The sequence below is a fragment of the Chiloscyllium punctatum genome, chromosome 42 (genome assembly GCF_047496795.1).
Source record: "Chiloscyllium punctatum isolate Juve2018m chromosome 42, sChiPun1.3, whole genome shotgun sequence".
Taxonomy (NCBI): Eukaryota; Metazoa; Chordata; class Chondrichthyes; order Orectolobiformes; family Hemiscylliidae; genus Chiloscyllium; species Chiloscyllium punctatum.
In genome coordinates, this window is record NC_092780.1 from 46,140,265 (window position 1) to 46,165,902 (window position 25,638).

At 41.5% G+C, this 25,638-nt stretch overlaps 1 protein-coding gene across 2 annotated transcripts in view; it reads right to left on the bottom strand.

Annotated features, from left to right (window-relative positions):
- Positions 1-25,638, bottom strand: part of LOC140465933 (parathyroid hormone/parathyroid hormone-related peptide receptor-like) — a 211,618-nt gene that overhangs the window by 107,279 nt on the left and 78,701 nt on the right. For both annotated transcript variants that reach the window (XM_072561914.1, XM_072561915.1), the window contains exon 12: positions 17,599-17,740. In XM_072561914.1, coding sequence (XP_072418015.1) covers positions 17,599-17,740 — 142 coding nt within the window. The remainder of the gene's footprint in view (positions 1-17,598; positions 17,741-25,638) is intronic.

Consider the following 25,638-nt stretch of genomic DNA (forward strand, 5'->3'; position numbering starts at 1 on the left):
GGAATTCGACTGATATCTTTACAGTGTTACAGAGAGAAGGGAATTAGACTGATATCTGTACAGTGTTACAGAGAGAAGGGAATTCGACTGATATCAGTACAGTGTTACAGAGACAAGGGAATTAGACTGATATCTGTACAGTGTTACAGACAGAAGGGAATTAGACTGATATCTGTACAGCGTTACAGAGAGAAGGGAATTAGGCAGATATCAGTACAGTGTTACAGAGAGAAGGGAATTCGACTGATATTTGTACAGTATTAGAGAAGGGAATTAGACTGATATCTGTACAGTGTTACAGAGAGAAGGGAATTAGACTGATATCAGTAAAGTGTTACAGAGAGAAGGGAATTAGACTGATATATGTACAGTGTTACAGAGAGAAGGGAATTAGACTGTAATCTGTACAGTATTAGAGAAGGGAATTAGACTGATATATGTACAATGTTACAGAGAGAAGGGAATTAGACTGTTATCTGTACAGCATTAGAGAAGGGAATTAGACTGATATCTGCACAGTATTAGAGAAGGGAATTAGACGGATATCAGTACAGTGTTACAGAGAGAAGGGAATTAGACTGATATATGTACAGTGTTACAGAGAGAAGGGAATTAGACTGTTATCTGTACAGTATTAAAGAAGGGAATTAGATATCTGTACAGTGTTACAGAGTGAAGGGAATTAGACTGATATCAGTACAGTGTTACAGAGAGAAGGGAATTCAACTGATATCAGTACAGTGTTACAGAGACAAGGGAATTAGACTGATATCTGTACAGTGTTACAGAGAGAAGGGAATTAGACTGATACCTGTACAGCGTTACAGAGAGAAGGGAATTAGGCAGATATCAGTACAGTGTTACAAGAGAAGGGAATTCGACTGATATTTGTACAGTATTAGAGAAGGGAATTAGACTGATATATGTACAGAATTACAGAGAGAAGGGAATTCGACTGATATATGTACAATGTTACAGAGTGAAGGGAATTAGACTGATATCTGTACAGTGTTGCAGAGAGAAGGGAATTAGACTGATATGTGTACAGTATTACAGAGAGAAGGGAATTAAACAGTTATCTGTACAGTGTTACAGAGAGAAGGGAATTAGACTGATATCTGTACAGTGTTACAGAGAGAAGGGAATTAGACTGATGTCTGTACAGTGTTACAGAAAGAAGGGAATTAGACTGATATATGTACAGTGTTACAGAGAGAAGGGAATTAGACTGATATCTGTACAGTTTTACAGAGAGAAGGGAATTAGACTGATATATGTACAGTGTTACAGAGAGAAGGGAATTAGACTGTTATCTGTACAGTATTAGAGAAGGGAATTAGACTGATATCTGTACAGTGTTACAGAGAGAAGGGAATTAAACTGATATCTGTACAGCATTAGTCAAGGGAATTAGACTGATATCTGTACAGTATTAGAGAAGGGAATTAGACGGATATCAGTACAGTGTTACAGAGAGAAGGGAATTCGACTGATATCTGTACAGTGTTACAGAGAGAAGGGAATTAGACTGTTAACTGTACAGTATTAGAGAAGGGAATTAGATATCTGTACAGTGTTACAGAGTGAAGGGAATTAGACTGATATCAGTACAGTGTTACAGAGAGAAGGGAATTCGACTGATATCAGTACAGTGTTACAGAGACAAGGGAATTAGACTGATATCTGTACAGTGTTACAGAGAGAAGGGAATTCGACTGATATATGTACAGTTTTACAGAGAGAAGGGAATTAGACTGTTATCTGTACAGTATTAGAGAAGGGAATTAGACTGATATATGTACAATGTTACAGAGAGAAGGGAATTAGACTGTTATCTGTACAGTATTAGAGAAGGGAATTAGACTGATATCTGTACAGTATTAGAGAAGGGAATTAGACGGATATCAGTACAGTGTTACAGAGAGAAGGGAATTAGACTGATATCAGTACAGTGTTACAGAGAGAAGGGAATTCGACTGATATTTGTACAGTATTAGAGAAGGGAATTTGACTGATATATGTACAGTGTTACAGAGAGAAGGGAATTCGACTGATATCTTTACAGTGTTACAGAGAGAAGGGAATTCGACTGATATTTGTACAGTATTAGAGAAGGGAATTAGACTGATATATGTACAGTGTTACAGAGAGAAGGGAATTCGACTGATATCTTTACAGTGTTACAGAGAGAAGGGAATTAGACTGATATCTGTACAGTGTTACAGAGAGAAGGGAATTCGACTGATATCAGTACAGTGTTACAGAGACAAGGGAATTAGACTGATATCTGTACAGTGTTACAGACAGAAGGGAATTAGACTGATATCTGTACAGCGTTACAGAGAGAAGGGAATTAGGCAGATATCAGTACAGTGTTACAGAGAGAAGGGAATTCGACTGATATTTGTACAGTATGAGAGAAGGGAATTAGACTGATATATGTACAGTGTTACAGAGAGAAGGGAATTCGACTGATATCTTTACAGTGTTACAGAGAGAAGGGAATTAGACTGATACCTGTACAGTGTTACAGAGGGAAGGGAATTTGACTGATATATGTACAGTGTTACAGAGAGAAGGGAATTAGACTGAGATCTGTACAGTGTTGCAGAGAGAAGGGAATTAGACTGAGATCTGTACAGTATTAGAGAAGGGAATTAGACTGATATCTGTACAGTGTTGCAGAGAGAAGGGAATTAGACTGATATCAGTACAGTGTTACAGAGAGAAGGGAATTAGACTGAGATCTGTACAGTGTTACAGAGAGAAGGGAATTAGACTGATATCAGTACAGTGTTACAGAGACAAGGGAATTAGACTGATATCTGCACAGTGTTACAGAGAGAAGGGAATTAGACTGATATCAGTACAGTGTTACACATAGAAGGGAATTAGACTGATGTCTGTACAGTGTTACAGAGAGAAGGGAATTAGACTGATGTCTGTACAGTGTTACAGAGAGAAGGGAATTAGACTGATGTCTGTACAGTGTTACAGAGAGAAGGGAATTCGACTGATATATGTACAATGTTAAAGAGAGAAGGCAATTAGACTGTTATCTGTACAGTATTAGAGAAGGGAATTAGACTGATATATGTACAATGTTACAGAGAGAAGGGAATTAGACTGTTATCTGTATAGCATTAGAGAAGGGAATTAGACTGATATCTGTACAGTATTAGAGAAGGGAATTAGACGGATATCAGTACAGTGTTACAGAGAGAAGGGAATTAGACTGAGATCTGTACAGTGTTACAGAGAGAAGGGAATTATTATGAGATCTGTACAGTGTTGCAGAGAGAAGGGAATTAGACTGAGATCTGTACAGTATTAGAGAAGGGAATTAGACTGATATCTGTACAGTGTTGCAGAGAGAAGGGAATTAGACTGATATCAGTACAGTGTTACAGAGAGAAGGGAATTAGACTGAGATCTGTACAGTGTTACAGAGAGAAGGGAATTAGACTGATATCAGTACAGTGTTACAGAGACAAGGGAATTAGACTGATATCAGTACAGTGTTACAGAGAGAAGGGAATTAGACTGAGATCAGTACAGTGTTACAGAGAGAAGGGAATTCGACTGATATCAGTACAGTGTTACAGAGACAAGGGAATTAGACTGATATCTGTACAGTGTTACAGAGAGAAGGGAATTCGACTGATATATGTACAGTTTTACAGAGAGAAGGGAATTAGACTGTTATCTGTACAGTATTAGAGAAGGGAATTAGACTGATATATGTACAATGTTACAGAGAGAAGGGAATTAGACTGTTATCTGTACAGTATTAGAGAAGGGAATTAGACTGATATCTGTACAGTATTAGAGAAGGGAATTAGACGGATATCAGTACAGTGTTACAGAGAGAAGGGAATTAGACTGATATCAGTACAGTGTTACAGAGAGAAGGGAATTCGACTGATATTTGTACAGTATTAGAGAAGGGAATTAGACTGATATATGTACAGTGTTACAGAGAGAAGGAAATTCGACTGATATCTTTACAGTGTTACAGAGAGAAGGGAATTAGACTGATATCTGTACAGTGTTACAGAGAGAAGGGAATTCGACTGATATCAGTACAGTGTTAGAGACAAGGGAATTAGACTGATATCTGTACAGTGTTACAGACAGAAGGGAATTAGACTGATATCTGTACAGCGTTACAGAGAGAAGGGAATTAGGCAGATATCAGTACAGTGTTACAGAGAGAAGGGAATTCGACTGATATTTGTACAGTATTAGAGAAGGGAATTAGACTGATATATGTACAGTGTTACAGAGAGAAGGGAATTCGACTGATATCTTTACAGTGTTACAGAGAGAAGGGAATTAGACTGATACCTGTACAGTGTTACAGAGGGAAGGGAATTTGACTGATATATGTACAGTGTTACAGAGAGAAGGGAATTAGACTGAGATCTGTACAGTGTTGCAGAGAGAAGGGAATTAGACTGAGATCTGTACAGTATTAGAGAAGGGAATTAGACTGATATCTGTACAGTGTTGCAGAGAGAAGGGAATTAGACTGATATCAGTACAGTGTTACAGAGAGAAGGGAATTAGACTGAGATCTGTACAGTGTTACAGAGAGAAGGGAATTAGACTGATATCAGTACAGTGTTACAGACAGAAGGGAATTAGACTGATATCTGTACAGCGTTACAGAGAGAAGGGAATTAGACTGAGATCTGTACAGTATTAGAGAAGGGAATTAGACAGATATCTGTACAGTGTTGCAGAGAGAAGGGAATTAGACTGATATCAGTACAGTGTTACAGAGAGAAGGGAATTAGACTGAGATCTGTACAGTGTTACAGAGAGAAGGGAATTAGACTGATATCAGTACAGTGTTACAGAGACAAGGGAATTAAACTAATATCTGCACAGTGTTACAGAGAGAAGGGAATTAGACTGATGTCTGTACAGTGTTACAGAGAGAAGGGAATTAGACTGATGTCTGTACAGTGTTACAGAGAGAAGGGAATTAGACTGATGTCTGTACAGTGTTACAGAGAGAAGGGAATTCGACTGATATATGTACAATGTTAAAGAGAGAAGGGAATTAGACTGTTATCTGTACAGTATTAGAGAAGGGAATTAGACTGATATATGTACAATGTTACAGAGAGAAGGGAATTAGACTGTTATCTGTATAGCATTAGAGAAGGGAATTAGACTGATATCTGTACAGTATTAGAGAAGGGAATTAGACGGATATCAGTACAGTGTTACAGAGAGAAGGGAATTAGACTGATATATGTACAGTGTTACAGAGAGAAGGGAATTATTATGAGATCTGTACAGTGTTGCAGAGAGAAGGGAATTAGACTGAGATCTGTACAGTTTTAGAGAAGGGAATTAGACTGATATCTGTATAGTGTTGCAGAGAGAAGGGAATTAGACTGATATCAGTACAGTGTTACAGAGAGAAGGGAATTAGACTGAGATCTGTACAGTGTTACAGAGAGAAGGGAATTAGACTGATATCAGTACAGTGTTACAGAGACAAGGGAATTAGACTGATATCAGTACAGTGTTACAGAGAGAAGGGAATTAGACTGAGATCTGTACAGTGTTACAGAGAGAAGGGAATTAGACTGATATCAGTACAGTGTTACAGAGACAAGGGAATTAGACTGATATCTGTACAGTGTTACAGAGAGAAGGGAATTAGACTGATATCTGTACAGTGTTACAGAGAGAAGGGAATTAGACTGATATTTGTACAGTGTTACAGAGAGAAGGGAATTCGACTGATATTTGTACAGTATTAGAGAAGGGAATTAGACTGATATCTGTACAGTGTTACAGAGAGAAGGGAATTAGACTGATATATGTACAGTGTTACAGAGAGAAGGGAATTAGACTGTTACCTGTACAGTATTCGAGAAGGGAATTAGACTGATATATGTACAATGTTACAGAGAGAAGGGAATTAGACTGTTATCTGTACAGCATTAGAGAAGGGAATTAGACTGATATCTGTACAGTATTAGAGAAGGGAATTAGACGGATATTAGTACAGTGTTACAGAGAGAAGGGAATTAGACCGATATATGTACAGTGTTCCAGAGAGAAGGGAATTAGACTGTTATCTGTACAGTATTAGAGAAGGGAATTAGATATCTGTACAGTGTTACAGAGTGAAGGGAATTAGACTGATATCAGTACAGTGTTACAGAGAGAAGGGAATTCGACTGATATCAGTACAGTGTTACAGAGACAAGGGAATTAGACTGATATCTGTACAGTGTTACAGAGAGAAGGGAATTAGACTGATATCTGTACAGTGTTACAGAGAGAAGGGAATTCGACTGATATTTGTACAGTATTAGAGAAGGGAATTAGACTGATATATGTACAGAATTACAGAGAGAAGGGAATTCGACTGATATATGTACAATGTTACAGAGAGAAGGGAATTAGACTGATATCTGTACAGTGTTGCAGAGAGAAGGGAATTAGACTGATATATGTACAGTATTACAGAGAGAAGGGAATTAAACAGTTATCTGTACAGTGTTACAGAGAGAAGGGAATTAGACTGATATCTGTACAGTGTTACAGAGAGAAGGGAATTAGACTGATGTCTGTACAGTGTTACAGAGACGAGGGAATTAGACTGATATATGTACAGTGTTACAGAGAGAAGGGAATTAGACTGATATCTGTACAGTGTTACAGAGAGAAGGGAATTAGACTGTTATCTGTACAGTATTAGAGAAGGGAATTAGACTGATATCTGTACAGTGTTACAGAGAGAAGGGAATTAGACTGATGTCTGTACAGTATTAGAGAAGGGAATTAGACTGATATCTGTACAGTATTAGAGAAGGGAATTAGACGGATATCAGTACAGTGTTACAGAGAGAAGGGAATTAGACTGATATCAGTACAGTGTTACAGAGACAAGGGAATTAGACTGATATCTGTACAGTGTTACAGAGAGAAGGGAATTCGACTGATATATGTACAGTTTTACAGAGAGAAGGGAATTAGACTGTTATCTGTACAGTATTAGAGAAGGGAATTCGACTGATATTTGTACAGTATTAGAGAAGGGAATTAGACTGATATCTGTACAGTGTTACAGAGAGAAGGGAATTAGACTGATATTTGTACAGTGTTACAGAGAGAAGGGAATTCGACTGATATTTGTACAGTATTAGAGAAGGGAATTAGACTGATATCTGTACAGTGTTACAGAGAGAAGGGAATTAGACTGATATCAGTAAAGTGTTACAGAGAGAAGGGAATTAGACTGATATATGTACAGTGTTACAGAGAGAAGGGAATTAGACTGTAATCTGTACAGTATTAGAGAAGGGAATTAGACTGATATATGTACAATGTTACAGAGAGAAGGGAATTAGACTGTTATCTGTACAGCATTAGAGAAGGGAATTAGACTGATATCTGTACAGTATTAGAGAAGTGAATTAGACGGATATCAGTACAGTGTTACAGAGAGAAGGGAATTAGACTGATATATGTACAGTGTTACATAGAGAAGGGAATTAGACTGTTATCTGTACAGTATTAAAGAAGGGAATTAGATATCTGTACAGTGTTACAGAGTGAAGGGAATTAGACTGATATCGGTACAGTGTTACAGAGAGAAGGGAATTCGACTGATATCAGTACAGTGTTACAGAGACAAGGGAATTAGACTGATATCTGTACAGTGTTACAGAGAGAAGGGAATTAGACTGATACCTGTACAGCGTTACAGAGAGAAGGGAATTAGGCAGATATCAGTACAGTGTTACAGAGAGAAGGGAATTCGACTGATATTTGTACAGTATTAGAGAAGGGAATTAGACTGATATATGTACAGAATTACAGAGAGAAGGGAATTCGACTGATATATGTACAATGTTACAGAGAGAAGGGAATTAGACTGATATCTGTACAGTGTTGCAGAGAGAAGGGAATTAGACTGATATATGTACAGTATTACAGAGAGAAGGGAATTAAACAGTTATCTGTACAGTGTTACAGAGAGAAGGGAATTAGACTGATATCTGTACAGTGTTACAGAGAGAAGGGAATTAGACTGATGTCTGTACAGTGTTACAGAAAGAAGGGAATTAGACTGATATATGTACAGTGTTACAGAGAGAAGGGAATTAGACTGATATCTGTACAGTGTTACAGAGAGAAGGGAATTAGACTGATATATGTACAGTGTTACAGAGAGAAGGGAATTAGACTGTTATCTGTACAGTATTAGAGAAGGGAATTAGACTGATATCTGTACAGTGTTACAGAGAGAAGGGAATTAAACTGATGTCTGTACAGCATTAGGCAAGGGAATTAGACTGATATCTGTACAGTATTAGAGAAGGGAATTAGACGGATATCAGTACTGTGTTACAGAGAGAAGGGAATTAGACTGATATCTGTACAGTGTTACAGAGAGAAGGGAATTAGACTGTTATCTGTACAGTATTAGAGAAGGGAATTAGATATCTGTACAGTGTTACAGAGTGAAGGGAATTAGACTGATATCAGTACAGTGTTTCAGAGAGAAGGGAATTCGACTGATATCAGTACAGTGTTACAGAGACAAGGGAATTAGACTGATATCTGTACAGTGTTACAGAGAGAAGGGAATTCGACTGATATATGTACAGTTTTACAGAGAGAAGGGAATTAGACTGTTATCTGTACAGTATTAGAGAAGGGAATTAGACTGATATATGGACAATGTTACAGAGAGAAGGGAATTAGACTGTTATCTGTACAGTATTAGAGAAGGGAATTAGACTGATATCTGTACAGTATTAGAGAAGGGAATTAGACGGATATCAGTACAGTGTTACAGAGAGAAGGGAATTAGACTGATATATGTACAGTGTTACAGAGAGAAGGGAATTAGACTGTTATCTGTACAGTATTAGAGAAGTGAATTAGATATCTGTACAGTGTTACAGAGTGAAGGGAATTAGACTGATATCAGTACAGTGTTACAGAGAGAAGGGAATTCGACTGATATCAGTACAGTGTTACAGATACAAGGGAATTAGACTGATATCTGTACAGTGTTACAGAGAGAAGGGAATTCGACTGATATATGTACAGTGTTACAGAGAGAAGGGAATTAGACTGTTATCTGTACAGTATTAGAGAAGGGAATTAGACTGATATCTGTACAGTATTAGAGAAGGGAATTAGATATCTGTACAGTGTTACAGAGTGAAGGGAATTAGACTGATATCAGTACAGTGTTACAGAGAGAAGGGAATTAGACTGATATCTGTACAGTATTACAGAGAGAAGGGAATTAGACTGATATCTGTACAGTGTTACAGAGAGAAGGGAATTAGACTGATACCTGTACAGTGTTACAGAGGGTAGGGAATTTGACTGATATATGTGCAGTGTTACAGAGAGAAGGGAAATAGACTGAGATCTGTGCAGTGATGCAGAGAGAAGGGAATTAGACTGAGATTTGTACAGTATTAGAGAAGGGAATTAGACTGATATCTGTACAGTGTTGCAGAGAGAAGGGAATTAGACTGATATCAGTACAGTGTTACAGAGAGAAGGGAATTAGAATGAGATCTGCACAGTGTTACAGAGAGAAGGGAATTAGACTGATATCTGCACAGTGTTACAGAGAGAAGGGAATTAGACTGATATCTGTACAGTGTTACAGAGAGAAGGGAATTAGACTGATATCTGTACAGCGTTACAGAGAGAAGGGAATTAGGCAGATATCAGTACAGTGTTACACATAGAAGGGAATTCGACTGATATTTGTACAGTGTTAGAGAAGGGAATTAGACTGATATCTGTACAGTGTTACAGAGAGAAGGGAATTAGACTGATATCTGTACAGTGTTACAGAGAGAAGGGAATTCGACTGATATTAGTACAGTATTAGAGAAGGGAATTAGACTGATATCTGTACAGTGTTACAGACAGAAAGGAATTAGACTGATATCTGTACAGTGTTACAGAGAGAAGGGAATTAGACTGATATCTGTACAGCGTTACAGAGAGAAGGGAATTAGATTGATATCAGTACAGTGCTTCAGAGAGAAGGGAATTAGACTGATATATGTATAGTTTTGCGGAGAGAAGGCAGGGGACTGCTAACTGTGCCTTGGAGCAAACATACCTGCATCCTATTACATATCTATCGTAGATTTACTGTAGTTCTGATGATTCTGACTCAATGAGCTGTCAAACCCCTTGTGTGCTGTATGATTCAAATCTTCTACCTTTTGGCAAAGCATCATTGTTGTTGAGTTTCATGAAGAGTTTCGTTCTGTGAGTCCTATGCCAAACTCACCTCACGAAACTCCGACCTCACCCAGGGTGCCCCTCTTGTCTCAAACCCTCCGATTCTCCCATCTGCTGCAGGAGGAGTTATTCACCAGTGTGCCGAATAGTCAATCATATACCTGTACCAGCATTCCTGGTGCCCTTGCCTTATTTAATATATTATTGTGCACCAGTCAAGCAGGGACTCGTCCAAAGGTGCCCAACAGACTCTGGAGTGCTGTTTTGCTGCATTAGAGAGTGACTGCTGGTTGATGAAACAGGCAGTCTCAGGAGATAAGTTTTAAGTAATAATTTAATTTAAGAGCTAATTTTCAATTCAAAATCTAGCCTCTTATTTAATTTATTAATTAACTGACCAGTCCTTCCTTTTCTTCCATTGGTGAGTAATTTTGGTCTTTAATGTCAAGATTAGAATGGTGCTGGAAAAGTACAGCAGCTCATCAGGAAGGGCTTTTGTCCAAAACGTCAATTTTTCCTGCTCTTCAGATGCTCCTTTTCCAGCACCACTCTAATCTTGACTCTGATCTCCAGCATCTGCAGTCCTCATTTTCGTCTAGTTGATTTTAACGTGACTGCAGATCCCCTTCCAAGGATGCCTACCTTGAAGGAGATCTCCTCCTCTCTTAATAAGGGTCTCAGTGAGTCTCTCTCTCACTGCAACCCCAAGGTCATCTCCTCTGCCCTGAAGCTCTTCAACCACATCCTGAAACAGACTCACTACTACAGCCACATCTCCTTCCTCAGTGCCTTCCTCCGAAACCAACTGATCCCACAAGGACACTGAACCACATTCAGACATTCCTGATGAAGGGCTTTTGCTCGAAACGTCGATTTTTTTCCTGCTCCTTGGATGCTGCCTGACTTGCGTTGTGTAATGGAAAATTATCCATTTACTGTCCAATTAATTATCTGTTTACTGTGAAATTTAAAGAGGATGAGTCAATTTCAAATCATTGCTGTGCTGAGCTTTGTAACTGATGAAGGTCTGCAGTTAGCTTATCTCTGTTTGAATTCTGTAAACATTCGACTCAACCTTGCGATAGACCAAATCAGCAAAAGGTGAAGAACTGTTATGTCTAGGACCAGGGGATGACAGGGATAACAACTTGAGTTTCCCCAGTCTCTGCCCTTGAGAGTGTGATAAGGAACGCTATAAGGCAGGCGTCTGTGTAATTTTTCAGTACTCATTGCATTGAGGCATCTGACTTAGTGTAATGAGTCAACCTTGCAAGATTTTTTAATAAAGACCCTTGCTTTGCTCTTGCTAATTATTGAGTCAAGTCGATTTAATTTCCACGACACTGTGCTTTTCCAGCACCACTCTAACCTTGACTCTGATCTCCAACATCTGCAGTCCTCACTTTCTCCTTCTGCTCTTTAATGCCCTTTAAAGGTCTTAGGAAATTGGGAAGGGGAATGAATGACCCGAAAGTTACAGAGCACTGAAGGTCAGAGACACAGAGTGAATCTAGCAAGGAGTAGCTGAGCAGGGCAGTGGGAAAGCTTTCAATGGAGCAGCTCAACATTACCTTCACTCCAAGAAGAGGCAAAGTTCCTGAGGTGACATCAGAATTCAAAAGTGACATGATGCATGTTGAAGCTGTTGACTGAATAAGTACATTGAGTATTTGTATTTCAATTCTTGCTTACAGTTTATAAAGTCTTTATTTTGTGGTTTATACATTATAAGGACTATGCTCTGCTTTAATGAGCTCCAGGGAAGAAGGGCCCTCAGGTAATTGGTATTATTTGATTTTAGGAACCCTTTAAAAGTTTAATTTAAAGGGATAATTCATGGCCGGAGAGTTTAAACCCGTGACATGCTCCTTCTGCTCCATGTGGGAATCTGGGAATATTTCCTGTCTCTAAGAACAAGATGTGTGCAAGAACTGTCTCCAGCTGCAGCCCCGGGAAGCCTGGGTTTTGGAGGACTGGACGGGGACACTGTGGAGCATCTGTAACGCTGAGGAAATAGCACAGATAGAGAGGTGGTCACACCACAGGCAGAAAGTAAATGGGTGATCAAGATGCAGAGTAAGAGGACTAGGCAGGCAGTACAGGAATCCTCTGTAGCTATTCCTCTAAAAGACAGATAAACCATATTGGATACTGTTGAGGGAAATGGCCTCTAGGGGTAAAAAGCAACAACCAAATTCATGGCACCACAGTTGGCTCAGCTGCATGGCAGAGGAGGCAGGGTTTGGCAATGCAATAATGATAGGGGATTCAATTGTAAGTGGAATATATTGGACATTTCTGTGGCAAAAGCAAGACTCCAAGTGGTATATTGCCTCCCTGGTGCTAGGGTCAATGATGTCTCAGAGCTGCTGTAGGACATTCTAGATGGGGTGGGTGATCCATATCAGTACCAATGACATAAGTTTAAAAAGGAATGACGTTTTAAATGCCAAATATAGGGAGTTAGGAAGGGCATTGAAAAGTAGGACATCAAAAGTAGTGATCTCAGAATTATTTCCAGTGCTACGTGCTATCAGAATAGAAGTATCAAATAAACACGTGGCTGGAAGATGGTGCAAGGGGGAGGCATTCAGATTCCTAGGTATTGGGATTTGTTCTAGGGGAAGTGGAAACAATAAAACCTGCATGGGTTACACCTACAAAGATTAAAGAGCAATACAGCACAGGGACAGTCCCGATTCCCTTTCTATTCATGTATTCATCCAGGTGCTTCTTGAATGCTGCTTTTGTGTCTGCTCCCACCACCTCCTTCGGTACACATCACCCTTTGTGTGAAAAACTTGCCCCACACATCTCTTTTAAACTTGACCCCTCTCGCACTTTAAACCTGTGTCCTCTAGTAATTGACCCCTCCAACCTAGGAAAAAGCCTCATATTTTCCACCCTATCCACGCCATTCACAATCTTATAAACTTCTACTAGGTCACTCCAAAACTTCCTGCGTTCTAGTGAAAACAGACCCTGTGTATCCAACCTTCCTTCATCACTAAAATCCCCCACACCAGGCAACATCCTGGTAAACATTTTCTGTACCCTCTCCAAAGCACCCACATCCTCCTGGAAGTGTGGTGACCAGAACTGTACGCAATATTCCAAGTGAGGCCTAACTAAAGTTCCATAAAGCTGCAGCATAACTTGTCTGTCCTTATACTCAATGCCCCTTCCATTGAAGGCAGGCATGTCGTAGGCCTTTTTTACCACTTTATCTTCCCGCGCTACCACCTTCAGTGATCTGTGGACCTGCACACCCAGATCCCTCTGCATATCAATACTCCATATCAATACTCACTGTACAATTTCCATCTGTACTTGACCTTCCAAAATGCATCACCTCACATTTGTCCGGATTAACCTCCACCTGTATATGCCTCCAACTGATCTGTATCCTGCTGTATCCTCTGACAATTCTCCTCACTATCCGCAACTGTACCAATCTTTCTGTCATCCACAAACTTACTAATCAGACCAGACACATTTTCTTCTAAATCATTCATATAAATCATGAACAGCAGAGGTCCCAGCACTGATCCCAGGGGAAAACCACTAACCACAGCCCTCCATTCCGAAAAGCATCCTTCCACCGCTACCCTCTGTCTCCTATGACTAAGCCAGTTCTGTATCCATTTTGCCATCTCACTCCTGATACCATGAGACTTCACCTTTTGTACCAGTCTGCCATGAGAGGCCTTGTCAAAGGCTTTACTGTAGTCCATGTAGACAACATCAACTGCTTTTCCCTCTATCATCTTCATCACCTCTTAAAAAAAACTTGGTCAAGTTAATGAGGCATGACCTGGGCAGGACCAGGACTGATGTCCTCAGGTAAGTATTTCCTGTGACTGGGGTGGTTTTAAACTAGAATCGCAGGAAGGTAGGAACCTAAGCAGGGTGACAAGGAAAAGAGAAATGAGGACAGCAATAAAAGAGAAAACAGTGAAATGCAAAAACAGTAGACAAGGTTATTAGGGCACAAAACAAAATGGGCAACAGCACAAAGAAAAGTTAGGACGACTAAAAATGCCAAAAAGGTAATGCATAAAGGCTTTGTATCTAAATGCATGAAGTATTTGGTAGAAGGTCTATGAACCCATGGTGCAAACCGAAGAAAATGGAAATGATTTTGTAGCCATTACGGAGACGTGGTTACAAGGAAACCAGAACTGGGAATTTAACATCAGGGATATTTAACCTTTATTGAAAGACAGGAGGGATGGAAAACGTGGTAAGGTAGCAATGTTAGTAAGAGATTAAATGAGGACAGTTGTACGAGATGATCTTGGTTTGGATGATGTACAGTCCATTCAGGTGGAGGTAAATAACAGCAAAGGAAAGCCAACGTTAGGTATAGATCCCACCCCACTACCGCCCCCGCCCCCTCCCCCCACCCCCCCACCCCCCCCCCCCCCCACCAAGATAAAAAGCCACACTGTAGGAAAGGGTATAAATCAGGACATAATAGGAGCATGTAAAATAAACAGAGCAATAATTATGGGTGACTTTAATATTCCTGTTGATTGGATCAATCAGCAATACATTTAGGGATAGTTTCCTGGAGCAATATGTCACAGAGCCAACCAGAGGTATCCCCGATCTGGTAATGAGTATAAGGAGGTATAATAAATGACTTCAAAGTCAAAATCTCCTGGGAAGTAGTGATTACATTTATGAAAGTTTATTTAAAGACTACATGAGTGTAAGGATGTTATACTTCAGTTATAAAAGCCATTGAGTCATATCTTGAATACTATATGTAGTGTTGATGTCCTTATTTAAGGAAAGATGTAAGTGAATTGGAAGTGGCTCAGAGGAGGTTTACTAGATTGATATCTGGAATGTGGAGGGTTGTCTTCGGGGGGTTGGTTGGACAGACTGGGCTTGATTTCACTGGAGTTTGGAAGATTGAGATGTGACTTGATTGAAGTGTACAAAATCCTGATTAGCCCTGCTAGGTGGATGAGGGAAGGATGTTTTCTCTGGTAGGGCAGTTTAGAACTAAGGGGAACTATTCTATAATGAGAGGCATTTTAGGACAGACAATGAAGCAATTTTTTTCTCTGTCTCAGAAAGTTATGTGACTTTGAAACTCTGTGTCTCAGAAGGTACTGGAGATGGGGGTTGTTGGATATTTTTGACAAGAGTTGGAAATATTCTGTAAAGCAGCGAAGTAATGGGTCAACACAGCTAGATAGGAATGTGCAGTTTGGAACTCAAACAGATAAGTCACCACCTTACTGAATAATGGACCACGCTTGAAGAGTCAAATAGTCTCTGTTTGCTTCTATTTTGGATGAATCTGTTCATATGGGAAATGACATTTCTGTGCTAGTAGCCTGACCTTATTGTCAAGAGTATGGTGCTGGAAAAGCACAGCAGGTCAGGCAGCATCCAAGGAGCAGGAGAGTAGGCGTTTTGGGCAAAGACCCTTCATCAGGAATGAGGCTGGGAGCCTAGGGGGTGGAGAGATAAATGGGAGGGGGGTGGGGCTGGGGGGAAGGCAGCTGAGAGTGCGATAGGTGGATGGAGTTGGGGTAAAGGTGATAGGTCAGAGGGGAGACAGGTGGGAAGGAAGATGGACAGATGGGACAGGTCAGGAGGATGGTGCTGAGCTGGAAGGCTGGAACTGGGGTAGGGTGCAGGGAGGGAAAATGAGAAACTGGTGAAATTCACATTAATGCCCTGGGGTAGGGGGGGGTCCCAAGGCAGAAGATGAGGCGTTCTTCCTCCAGGCATCAGGTGGTAAGGGAGTGGCGATGTAGGAGGCCCAGGACCTGCATGTCCTTGGCAGAGTAGGAGGGGGAGTTGACCTTTGTACACTGACCTTAAACTGAATTGAATTAGCTTTATAAATATGGCTTCAGGAGCAGGCCAGGGACTAAGAATTCTGCAGCAAATAATTCACTTCCTGACTCCCCAAAGCCAGTCCAACATCCACAAGGCATAAGTCAGGACTGTGATGTAATAAATAATGCTTGGATGGGTACAACTCCAACAGCACTCAAGAAGCTCAAAACCATCCATGAAGCAAATGGCATGATCAGCATTACATTCACTATTTCTAAGATTCATTCCCTTTGCCCCTGACATTCAGTAGCAGCAGTGCGAACCTTTACAAGTGCATTGCAAAATTCACCAGAACTCCTTACACAGAACCTCTACCATCTCAAAGGACAAGAAGATCAGACGACGGGGAACACCACCATGTGAAGTTCCTCTCTATGCCTCTCATCATCACTCGGAACTATATCGCTGTTACTTCAGTGTCACTGGGTCAAAATCCTGGAAGTCTGACCCCAAATAGCATTGTTGGTGTATGGACACCACAGGTAGCGCAGTGTTTCACAAAGGCAGCTTACTACATATTCTTCAGAGCAATTAGAGATGGACAATAAACATTGGTCTTGCAGGTGCCTCCCACATCCTGTTCATGAATACTTTTAAAAAAAAATACAGACCTCCACAGAGCCCCAATCTCCCACCTTTCTCTCCATAGCTCCATAATTCTTTTCTGTTCAGATAATGATAGAATTCTCTATTTGAAACACCAATTTTATCTGCTTAGATCAGATCCTTCAGAAAGGGAGATTATGGCTGAGGTGGTATGTCAATGGACGAATATTCTAATGGTCTGGTGATATGGGATCAAATGTCCAGTCAGCAACAAGTTACATTTAAATTAATGCATCTGGAATTGGAAACTCATCTTAATCATGAAAATTATGCAACTATTATAAATTATCATCCAGATCCATGTGGTTCACTAATGTTGTTTAGGGAAGGAATCTGCCATCCTTACCTGGTCTGGCCTACATATGACTCCAGACCCACAGCAATATGGTTGACTCTTGATTGTCCTCTGAAATAGCCCAGAAAGCCACTTGGTTGAAGGACAATTGGGTGACAGAGTTCACCTTACCAATGTCATCCACATCACATGAAAGATCCTGATCTTAGCCACTTTTTGTATGAGAGGCTTTTCCATCTTGAATTAATGCCCCCTCTGCTTTTTGGTTCTTCCACTATTGACAACAGTTTAACTCAAACTACTCTGTTCACACACCCTCATGGTTCAAGGTAGAGACAGATTAGAGTGCGAACACAGAATACAGAGCTGAAAGACCAGATGTGCCCAGAGCCTAAAACTCAGGGCTTGAATCTCAGAACTTAGTTCCCATCACCCAAAACCTGAGGCTTCTAGACTGTCCCCAAAGCCACTACTGAAGTACCTATACATTAGAGCCCCAGAACTTGAAGCCCAGAGATAGGAGAAACCAGATTGCAAACCAACATCCAGTGCCAAGGATCCTGCATTCGGCGACCTACCTGTGAGGAGTTGAAGAACATCTCATAATGCATTTGGATCTGCCAAAGGATTCCGGACACCTCAGAGTAGGGCATCGCCATGAAAATCACATAATGGACCCCAAACAACGGCATCAGTACAAGTGTGGACTTCAGCAGTTTCCTTTCAGAGAAACAAAACCAATTGAAAGACAGAGTGAGTAGCAGAATGGCAGAATGAGCTGTAGCTAACTGGAAGCTACAGCTCCAACATCAATGTACAGAGTTCACAATACAGAGTCCAAAGCCAATCACTGAACACTATTCCAACAAGTTTCTGCATGTGTCAGGGTGTGTCTATGTGTGTGTCAGGGTAGTCTCAGCTGCCCTGAAATGCAAATAATGCACTCTGTCAATCAGTACCTGGGTGAAATCTCAAGTTGCCTTCAGTTCTATGTGAACATCCTCCTGCTCTAAAAGGTACTACAACTGGTTCCATGTTTTAGGCTTAGGGCTTGGGAAACATTCAAAGAGCACTCAGGTATCATATAAGACCATCCAAAACAGAATTTCGTTCAGAAGATTTGGTGTATTATTAAAATGGGATGCCATAGAGAATGGAAAGGCTCTGGTAACACTGATTGTAAGAGAGCACATCATAGAGTCAGAGAGATGTGCATCACGGACACAGACCCTTCAGTCCAACTCATTCATGCCATCCAGGTATCCTAAATTAATCTAGTGTCACTTGCCAGCACTTAGCCCATGTCCTTCTAAACCCTTCCTATTCACATACCCATGCAGATTAGATTTGATTACTTACAGTGTGGGAACAGGCCCTTCGGCCCAACAAGTCCACACCAACCCTCCGAAGGGGAACCCACCCAGACCCATTCCCCTACATTTACCCCTTCACCCAACACGACGGGCAATTTAGCATGGCCAATTCACCTAACCTGCACATTTTTTGGGAGGAAACCGGAGCACCTGGAGGATTCCCACGCAGACACGGGGAGAATGTGCAAACTCCACACAGAGAGTTGCTGTGAGGCAGCAGTGCTAACCACTGTGCCATTGTGCCGCCCCTTTTAATGGTGTAATTGTACCAGCCTCCACCAATTCCTCTGGCAGCCTTATTCCATATATACACTACTCTTTCCATGAAAATGTTGCCCCTTAAGTTCTTTTTAAATTTTTTCCCCTCTCACCCTCTAGTTCTGGACTTGCTCCATCCAGGCAAGAGATCTTGTCTATTTACCCTATCCATGCCCCTCATGATGTTATAAACCTCTGTAAGGTCACCCCTCAGTTTCTGACCCTCCAGGGAAAACAGCCCCAGCCTATTCAGCCTCTCCCTGTAGCTCAAATCCTCCAACCCTGGCAACATCCTTGAAAATCTTTTCTGAACCCTTTCAAGTTTCACAACACCATTCCTACAAGAGGGAGACCAGAATTGCACACAATATTTCAACAGTGGCCTAACCAATGTCCTGTACAGACGCAACATGACCTCCCAACTCCTGCACTCAATGCTCTGACCAGTAAAGGAAACCATACCAAACACCTTCTTCACGACCCTGTCTACCTGAGACTCTCCTTTCAAGGAGGTCTGAACCTGCACTCCAAGGTCTCTTTGTTCAGAAGCACTCCCCAGCACCTTACCATTAAATGTATAAGTCCTGCCCTGACTTGCCTTCCCAAGATGCAGTACCTCACATCTATCTAAATTAAACTCCTCTCTGAAAACTGTTTCCTATGGAAATGTGCCTTTATGTTGACTAATCTGGATGCCAATGGACCAGAGATTTTCAAAAATCACCTTTCCAGTCTAACAAATGTATCACTCAGCTGCTCTTCGGCATGCTTCCCGTTAACTGGTGTCTCACCTGTAAGGACATCTTCAGTCCAAAACCCCTGGTGTAATAAAGCTGGTTACCAATTACCTGGTACCTCCAAATGACTCCAAACTCTCCTGACCCAGCCTATTCCTTTCACTTTATTCTCTTTTTTAATTTATCCCCAACTTCATTGACAGCCATCAGAACTTTAGATTCATCAGGACGACTGCTTCTTGTTCTGTTAAGAGGCTACCTTATAATTCTCATGTCATTGTGTAATCCATGGCTTTTGCTTTGTGAGGACTGCAGATGCTGGAGATCAGAGCTGAGAAATGTGTTGCTGGAAAAGCGCAGCAGGTCAGGCAGCATCAAAGGAGAAGGAGAATCGACGTTTTGGGCATAAGCCCTTCTTCAGGAATGAGGAGAGTGTGCCAAGCAGTCTAAGATAAAAGGTAGGGAGGAGGGACTTGGGGGAGGGGCGTTGGGAATGCGATAGGTGGAAGGGGTTAAGGTGAGGGTGATAGGCTAGAGAGGCGGTAGGGGGGGAGAGGCCGGGAAGAAGATTGCTGGTCAAGAAGTCGGTGCTGAGTCTGAGGGTTGGGACTGAGAAAGGGTGGAGGGAGGGGAAATGAGGAAACTGGTGAAGTCTGAGTTCATCCCTTGTGGTTGGAGGGTTCCTAGGCGGAAGATGAGTCGCTCTTCCTCCAGGTGTCGTGTTGCCATGGTCTGGCGATGGAGGAGGCCAAGGACCTGCATGTCCTTGGTGGAGTGGGAGGGGGAGTTGAAGTGTTCAGCCACAGGGCGGTTGGGTTGGTTGGTGCGGGTGTCCCAGAGGTGTTCTCTGAAATGTTCTGCAAGTAGGCGGCCTGTCTCCCCAATGTAGAGGAGGCCACATCAGGTGCAGCGGATGCAGTAAATGATGTGTGTGGAGGTGCAGGTGAATTTCTGATGGATATTGAAGGATCTCTTGGGGCTTTGGAGGGAAGTAAGGGGGGAGGCGTGGGCGCAAGAAAGGTGCTGGGTTCTCTACTTTTTGTCATTTACATAAATGATTTGGATGTGAGCATAAGAGGTACAGTTAGTAAGTTTGCAGATGACACCAAAATTGGAGGTGTAGTGGACAGCGAAGAGGGTTACCTCAAATTACAACAGGATCTTGATCAGATGGGCCAATGGGCTGAGAGGTGGAAGTGGAAGATGGAGTTTAATTCAGATAAACGCGAGGTGCTACATTTTGGGAAAGCAAATCTTAGCAGGACTTATACACTTAATGGTAAGGTTCTCGGGAATGTTGCTGAACAAAGAGACCTTGGAGTGCAGGTTCATAGCTCCTTGAAAGTGGAGTTGCAGGTAGATAGGATAGTGAAGAAGGTGTTTGGCATGCTTTCCTTTATTGGTCAGAGTATTGAGTACAGGAGTTGGGAGGTCATGTTGCGGCTGTACAGGACATTGGTTAGGCCACTGTTGTCTCTTATCTCAAGAGGGTTGGAATATAAAAGCAGAGATGTATGACTAAGACTTTATAAAGCTCTGGTTAGGCCCCATTTGGAGTACTGTGTCCAGTTTTGGTCCCCACACCTCAGGAAGGACATACTGGCACTGGAACATGTCCAGCGGAGATTCACACGGATGATCCCTGGAATGACAGGTCTAGCATATGAGGAACGGCTGAGGATACTGGGATTGTATTCGTTGGAGTTTAGAAGATTAAGGGGAGACTTAATAGAGACGTACAAAATAATACATGGCTTGGAAAAGGTGGATGCTAGGAAATTGTTTCTGTTAGACGAGGAGACTAGGATCCGTGGACACAGCCTTAGAATTAGAGGGGGTCATTTCAGAACAGAAATGCGGAGACATTTCTTCAGCCAGAGAGTGGTGGGCCTGTGGAATTCATTGCCACGGAGTGCAGTGGAAGCCGGGACACTAAATGTCTTCAAGGCCGAGATTGATAGATTCTTGTTGTCTAGAGGAATTAAGGGCTACGGGGAGAACGCTGGTAAGTGGAGCTGAAATGCGCATCAGCCATGATTGAATGGCGGAGTGGACTCGATGGGCCGAATAGCCTTACTTCCACTCCTATGTCTTATGGTCTTATGGTCTTATGGAATATTGTGTGCATTTCTGGTCTCCTTCCAATGGGAAAGATGTTGTGAAACTTGAAAGGGTTCAGAAAAGATTTACAAGGATGTTGCCAGGGTTGGAGGATCTGAGCTACAGGGAGTGGCTGAACAGGCTGGGGCTGTTTTCTCTGGAGTGTTGGAGGCTGAGGGGTGACCTTATTGAGGTTTACAAAATTATGAGGGGCATGGATAGGATAAATAGACAAAGTCTTTTCTCTGGGGTTGGGGAGTCCAGAACTAGAGGGCATAGGTTTAGGGTGAGGGGAAAGATGTAAAAGAGACCTAAGGGGCAATATTTTCACACAGAGGGTGGTATGAGTATGGATTGAGCTGCCAGAAGATATGGTGGAGGCTGGTACAATTGCAACATTTAAGAGGCATTTGGATGGGTATATGAATAGGAAGGGTTTGGAGGGATATGGGCTGGGTGCTGGCAGGTGGGACTAGATTGGGTTGGGATATCTGGTTGGCGTGGAGGGGTTGGACCGTAGGGTCTGTTTCCATGCTGTACATCTCTATGACTCTATGAGTCTGTCTTAGGCACAAAGCATCCTGTTTCCTTCTATCAGCTGCTCAGAGTCTGCGATTTTATAACGATTCACCATTAATCGTGAAAGATAACCTAAACAGTTTGATTTCAATCAGGGAATGACTTGAACATTTAATGGTAAGGTCCTAGGGAGTGTTGCTGAACAAAGAGACCTTGGAGTGCAGGTTCATAGCTCCTTGAAAGTGGAGTCGCAGGTAGATAGGTTAGTGAAGAAGGTGTTTGGTATGCTTTCCTTTATTGGTCAGAGTATTGAGTACAGGAGTTGGGAGGTCATGTTGTGGCTGTACAGGTAATTGGTTAGGCCATTGTTGGAATATTGTGTGTAGTTTTGGTCTCCTTCCTATCAGAAGGATGCTGTGAAACTTGGAAGGGTTCAGAAAAGATTTACAAGGATGTTGCCAGGGTTGGAGGATTTGAGCTATAGGGAAAGGCTAATAGATTGGGGCTGTTTTCTCTGGAGCATCAGAGGCTGAGGGGTGACCTTTAAAAAAAGGTTTATAACATAGACAAGGTCTTTTCCCTGGGGTTGGGGGAGTCCAGAACTGGAGGGCAGAGGTTTAGAGTGAGAGGGGAAAAGTTTAAAAGGGACTTAAGGGGCATTTTTTTCACACCAACAGTGTTGCGTGCATGGAATGAGCTGCCAGAGGAAGTGGTGGAAACTAGTACAATTGCAACATTTAACAGGTATCTGGATGGTATATGAATAGGAAGAGTTTGGAATGACATGGGCCAAGTGCTGGCAAATGGGACTACATTAACTTAGGATATCTTGTCAGCATGGACGAGTTGGACTGAACAGTCTGTTTCTGTGCTGTACATCTCTATGACACTGTGACTGTTTCTGAAACAATCCAAAGGAGCAGCAGTCACAGAACAAAAATGATGAAAGTAAAGCAAAAATACCTCCATAATCTGAACGATGCCTTCAAGGTGCAGTATATTTCAGTGAAATCTGCTTTGCTTGAAGAAGTTTGTATTCAACTAAAAGTAGATGCTACAGTGTTTTACTGATGTCCTGAAGGAACACTTATAGGCAGCACCACAATGCAAGTTGATGATACAGTGGTATTGTGGAGTTTGAAATGTATCATCTTAATAACACTAGCAGTTAGGCTTATGGGATTTTTAAATGTTTGGTTTCAGTATAAAGCAGCATTAGTCTGGAATGGCTTTAAATCAACAATCTGGTTTAGAGAGTATTACTCACATCTAGGCTAATCATTCCAGGGCCTCTCAGAAACATCATATTGTCTCTAAACAAGAAAGAGAGCAATTCTGAAGCAGCTATCATATTGTTTTATAAAAAGAACGGAGGAAGAAATTGCTCAGAGTATCTGGGGAGGAAATCTTATAAGGTAACATTTTGAACATCATATGAGGGGTAAGATTTAATTTATTTTGAAATGTAATTGTATGCATTAACTCTAATTTTCATTTAAGGAGTACTAAGGAAATCTATTAATTGAATATTAATTGCATTCAATTATATACACATGTAGGCATTCAGTTGAGCCCTTGATAATTAGCAAAGAACTAGAAGCAGTACATCTCATGAAGCCCTGGTGACTAAAATGGTGCTTTGTTGTGTTCAGAAGCATATGTTTGCAATGTGTTGGAAATAAATAAAAGTGCAATAATTGAAACGAGTTCAATCCTTCACCAAGTGGATTTCTGGGATAAATCACAAATACACCATACAAGACTTTATTTTGCTTGTCCTCAATTCTCCTGACAAGAAAGGTCTATATGCTTCTGCTTTTCTAAATTCTTGCTGTGCTGTTTGTAAACATGGAGTTTTTTGTTCAAGTACACCCATGTCTCTCTGAACATCAGCATGTCAATCTGTTTCATCTTTGAGCAACCACATTATGCTCTATATACTATATTGCCATATACTATATTCCCTATTCAGCTATCAATACCTCAGCTCAGACTTTGTTTTCTCCTATTCTCAACTTGCTTTGTGCTGTCAGTAAAGTCTGATATACTACTCTTCATCTCCACATCTAAATTATGAATATAGATTGTAAATAATTCAGTTCCCAGCACCAAACTTCTTTACTTCACAAATTACAGCCTTTCAACTAGAAATTTTGTGGGCGGCACGGTGGCACAGTGGTTAGCACTGCTGCCTCACAGCGCCAGAGACCCGGGTTCAATTCCCGCCTCAGGCGACTCTCCGTGTGGAGTTTGCACATTCTCCCTGTGTCTGCATGAGCACCCTCCGGGTGCTCTGGTTTCCTCCCACACTCCAAAGATGTGCCGGTCAGGTGAATTTGCCAAGCTAAATTTCCTGTAGTGTTAGGTAAGGGGTAGATGTAGATGTAGGGGTATGGGTGGGTTGTGCTTCGACGGGGTGGTGTGGACTTGTTGGGCCGAAGGGCCTGTTTCCACACTGTAAGTAATCTAATCTAAAAAAAAATAATCTCAGTCCTCTCTGCTTCCTGTCCATTAACCAAATCTCTAGTCACATGTCCCTAAAGTCCCCTGAGCCCTTGCCTTATACAGTAAACTTTTGTGGTATCTTACTAATGCCATACTAGTTAAGTCTTCAAAAAACTTTAACGAGCTTGTCAAACACTATCTCCCATTCATGAAACCATGCTGACTGATCATGTTATGATTTTTCCAACTCATTGCTAAGACTCCCTTAATAATAGATTCCAGAATGCTGCCAATGATTAGAAAGGCAAATGCAATGTGAGCATTCATTTTCGGAGGGCTAGAATACAAAAGCAAGGATGTACGGCTGAGGCTTTGGTCAAATCACATTTGGAATATTGTGAGCAGTTTTGGGCCCTGTCTCTAAGGAAGGATGTGCTGACATTGGAGAGGGTCTACAGGACATTTACAGGAATGATCCTGGAGATGAAGGGGTTGTCATGTGAAGAGAGGTTGAGGATTCTCAGAATGTACTTAATGCAATTTTGAATGACAGGGGAGTAGGGTTGAGGGAGAGTTCTCATTTTAACTTACAGAATATTGAGAGGCATGGATAGAGTTGACGTGGAGAAGATGTTTCAACTATTAGGAGAGACTAAGCCCCAAGGTCTTAGCCTCAGAGTGAAGGGATGACCCTTTCGAATTGATATAAAGGAGGAATTTCTTCAGCTAAAGGATGGTTAATCTCAAGGTTTATGTAAAGATTTGTAGCTTGGGTGGCAGTTGCAGTTGTTGTGGGTATGTTCACTGAGCTGGGAAGTTGGTTCGCAGATGTTTTGTCCCTTTTCTAGGTGACATCCTCAGTGCTGTGGAGCCTCCTGTACCATGTTGTATGGAATTTATTTGGTTTCATTCATGCTTCCACTTACTGTTTCCAGTTGGTTGTTGCAGGTCCCAGTATATTGGCTCTAGGTCAATGTGTTTATTGATGAAGTCTGTGGATGTATGCCATATTTCTAGGAATTCTCTGGCTGTTCGCTGTTTGACTTGTCCTACTATTGTGGTGTCGTCCCAGTTGAATTTGTGGCCCTCGTTGTCTGTATGTATAGATACTAGGGCTAGCTGGTCATAGTGTTTAGTGGGTAGTTGATGTTCATGAATGTGGATCACTAGTTGTCTGCCTGTTTGT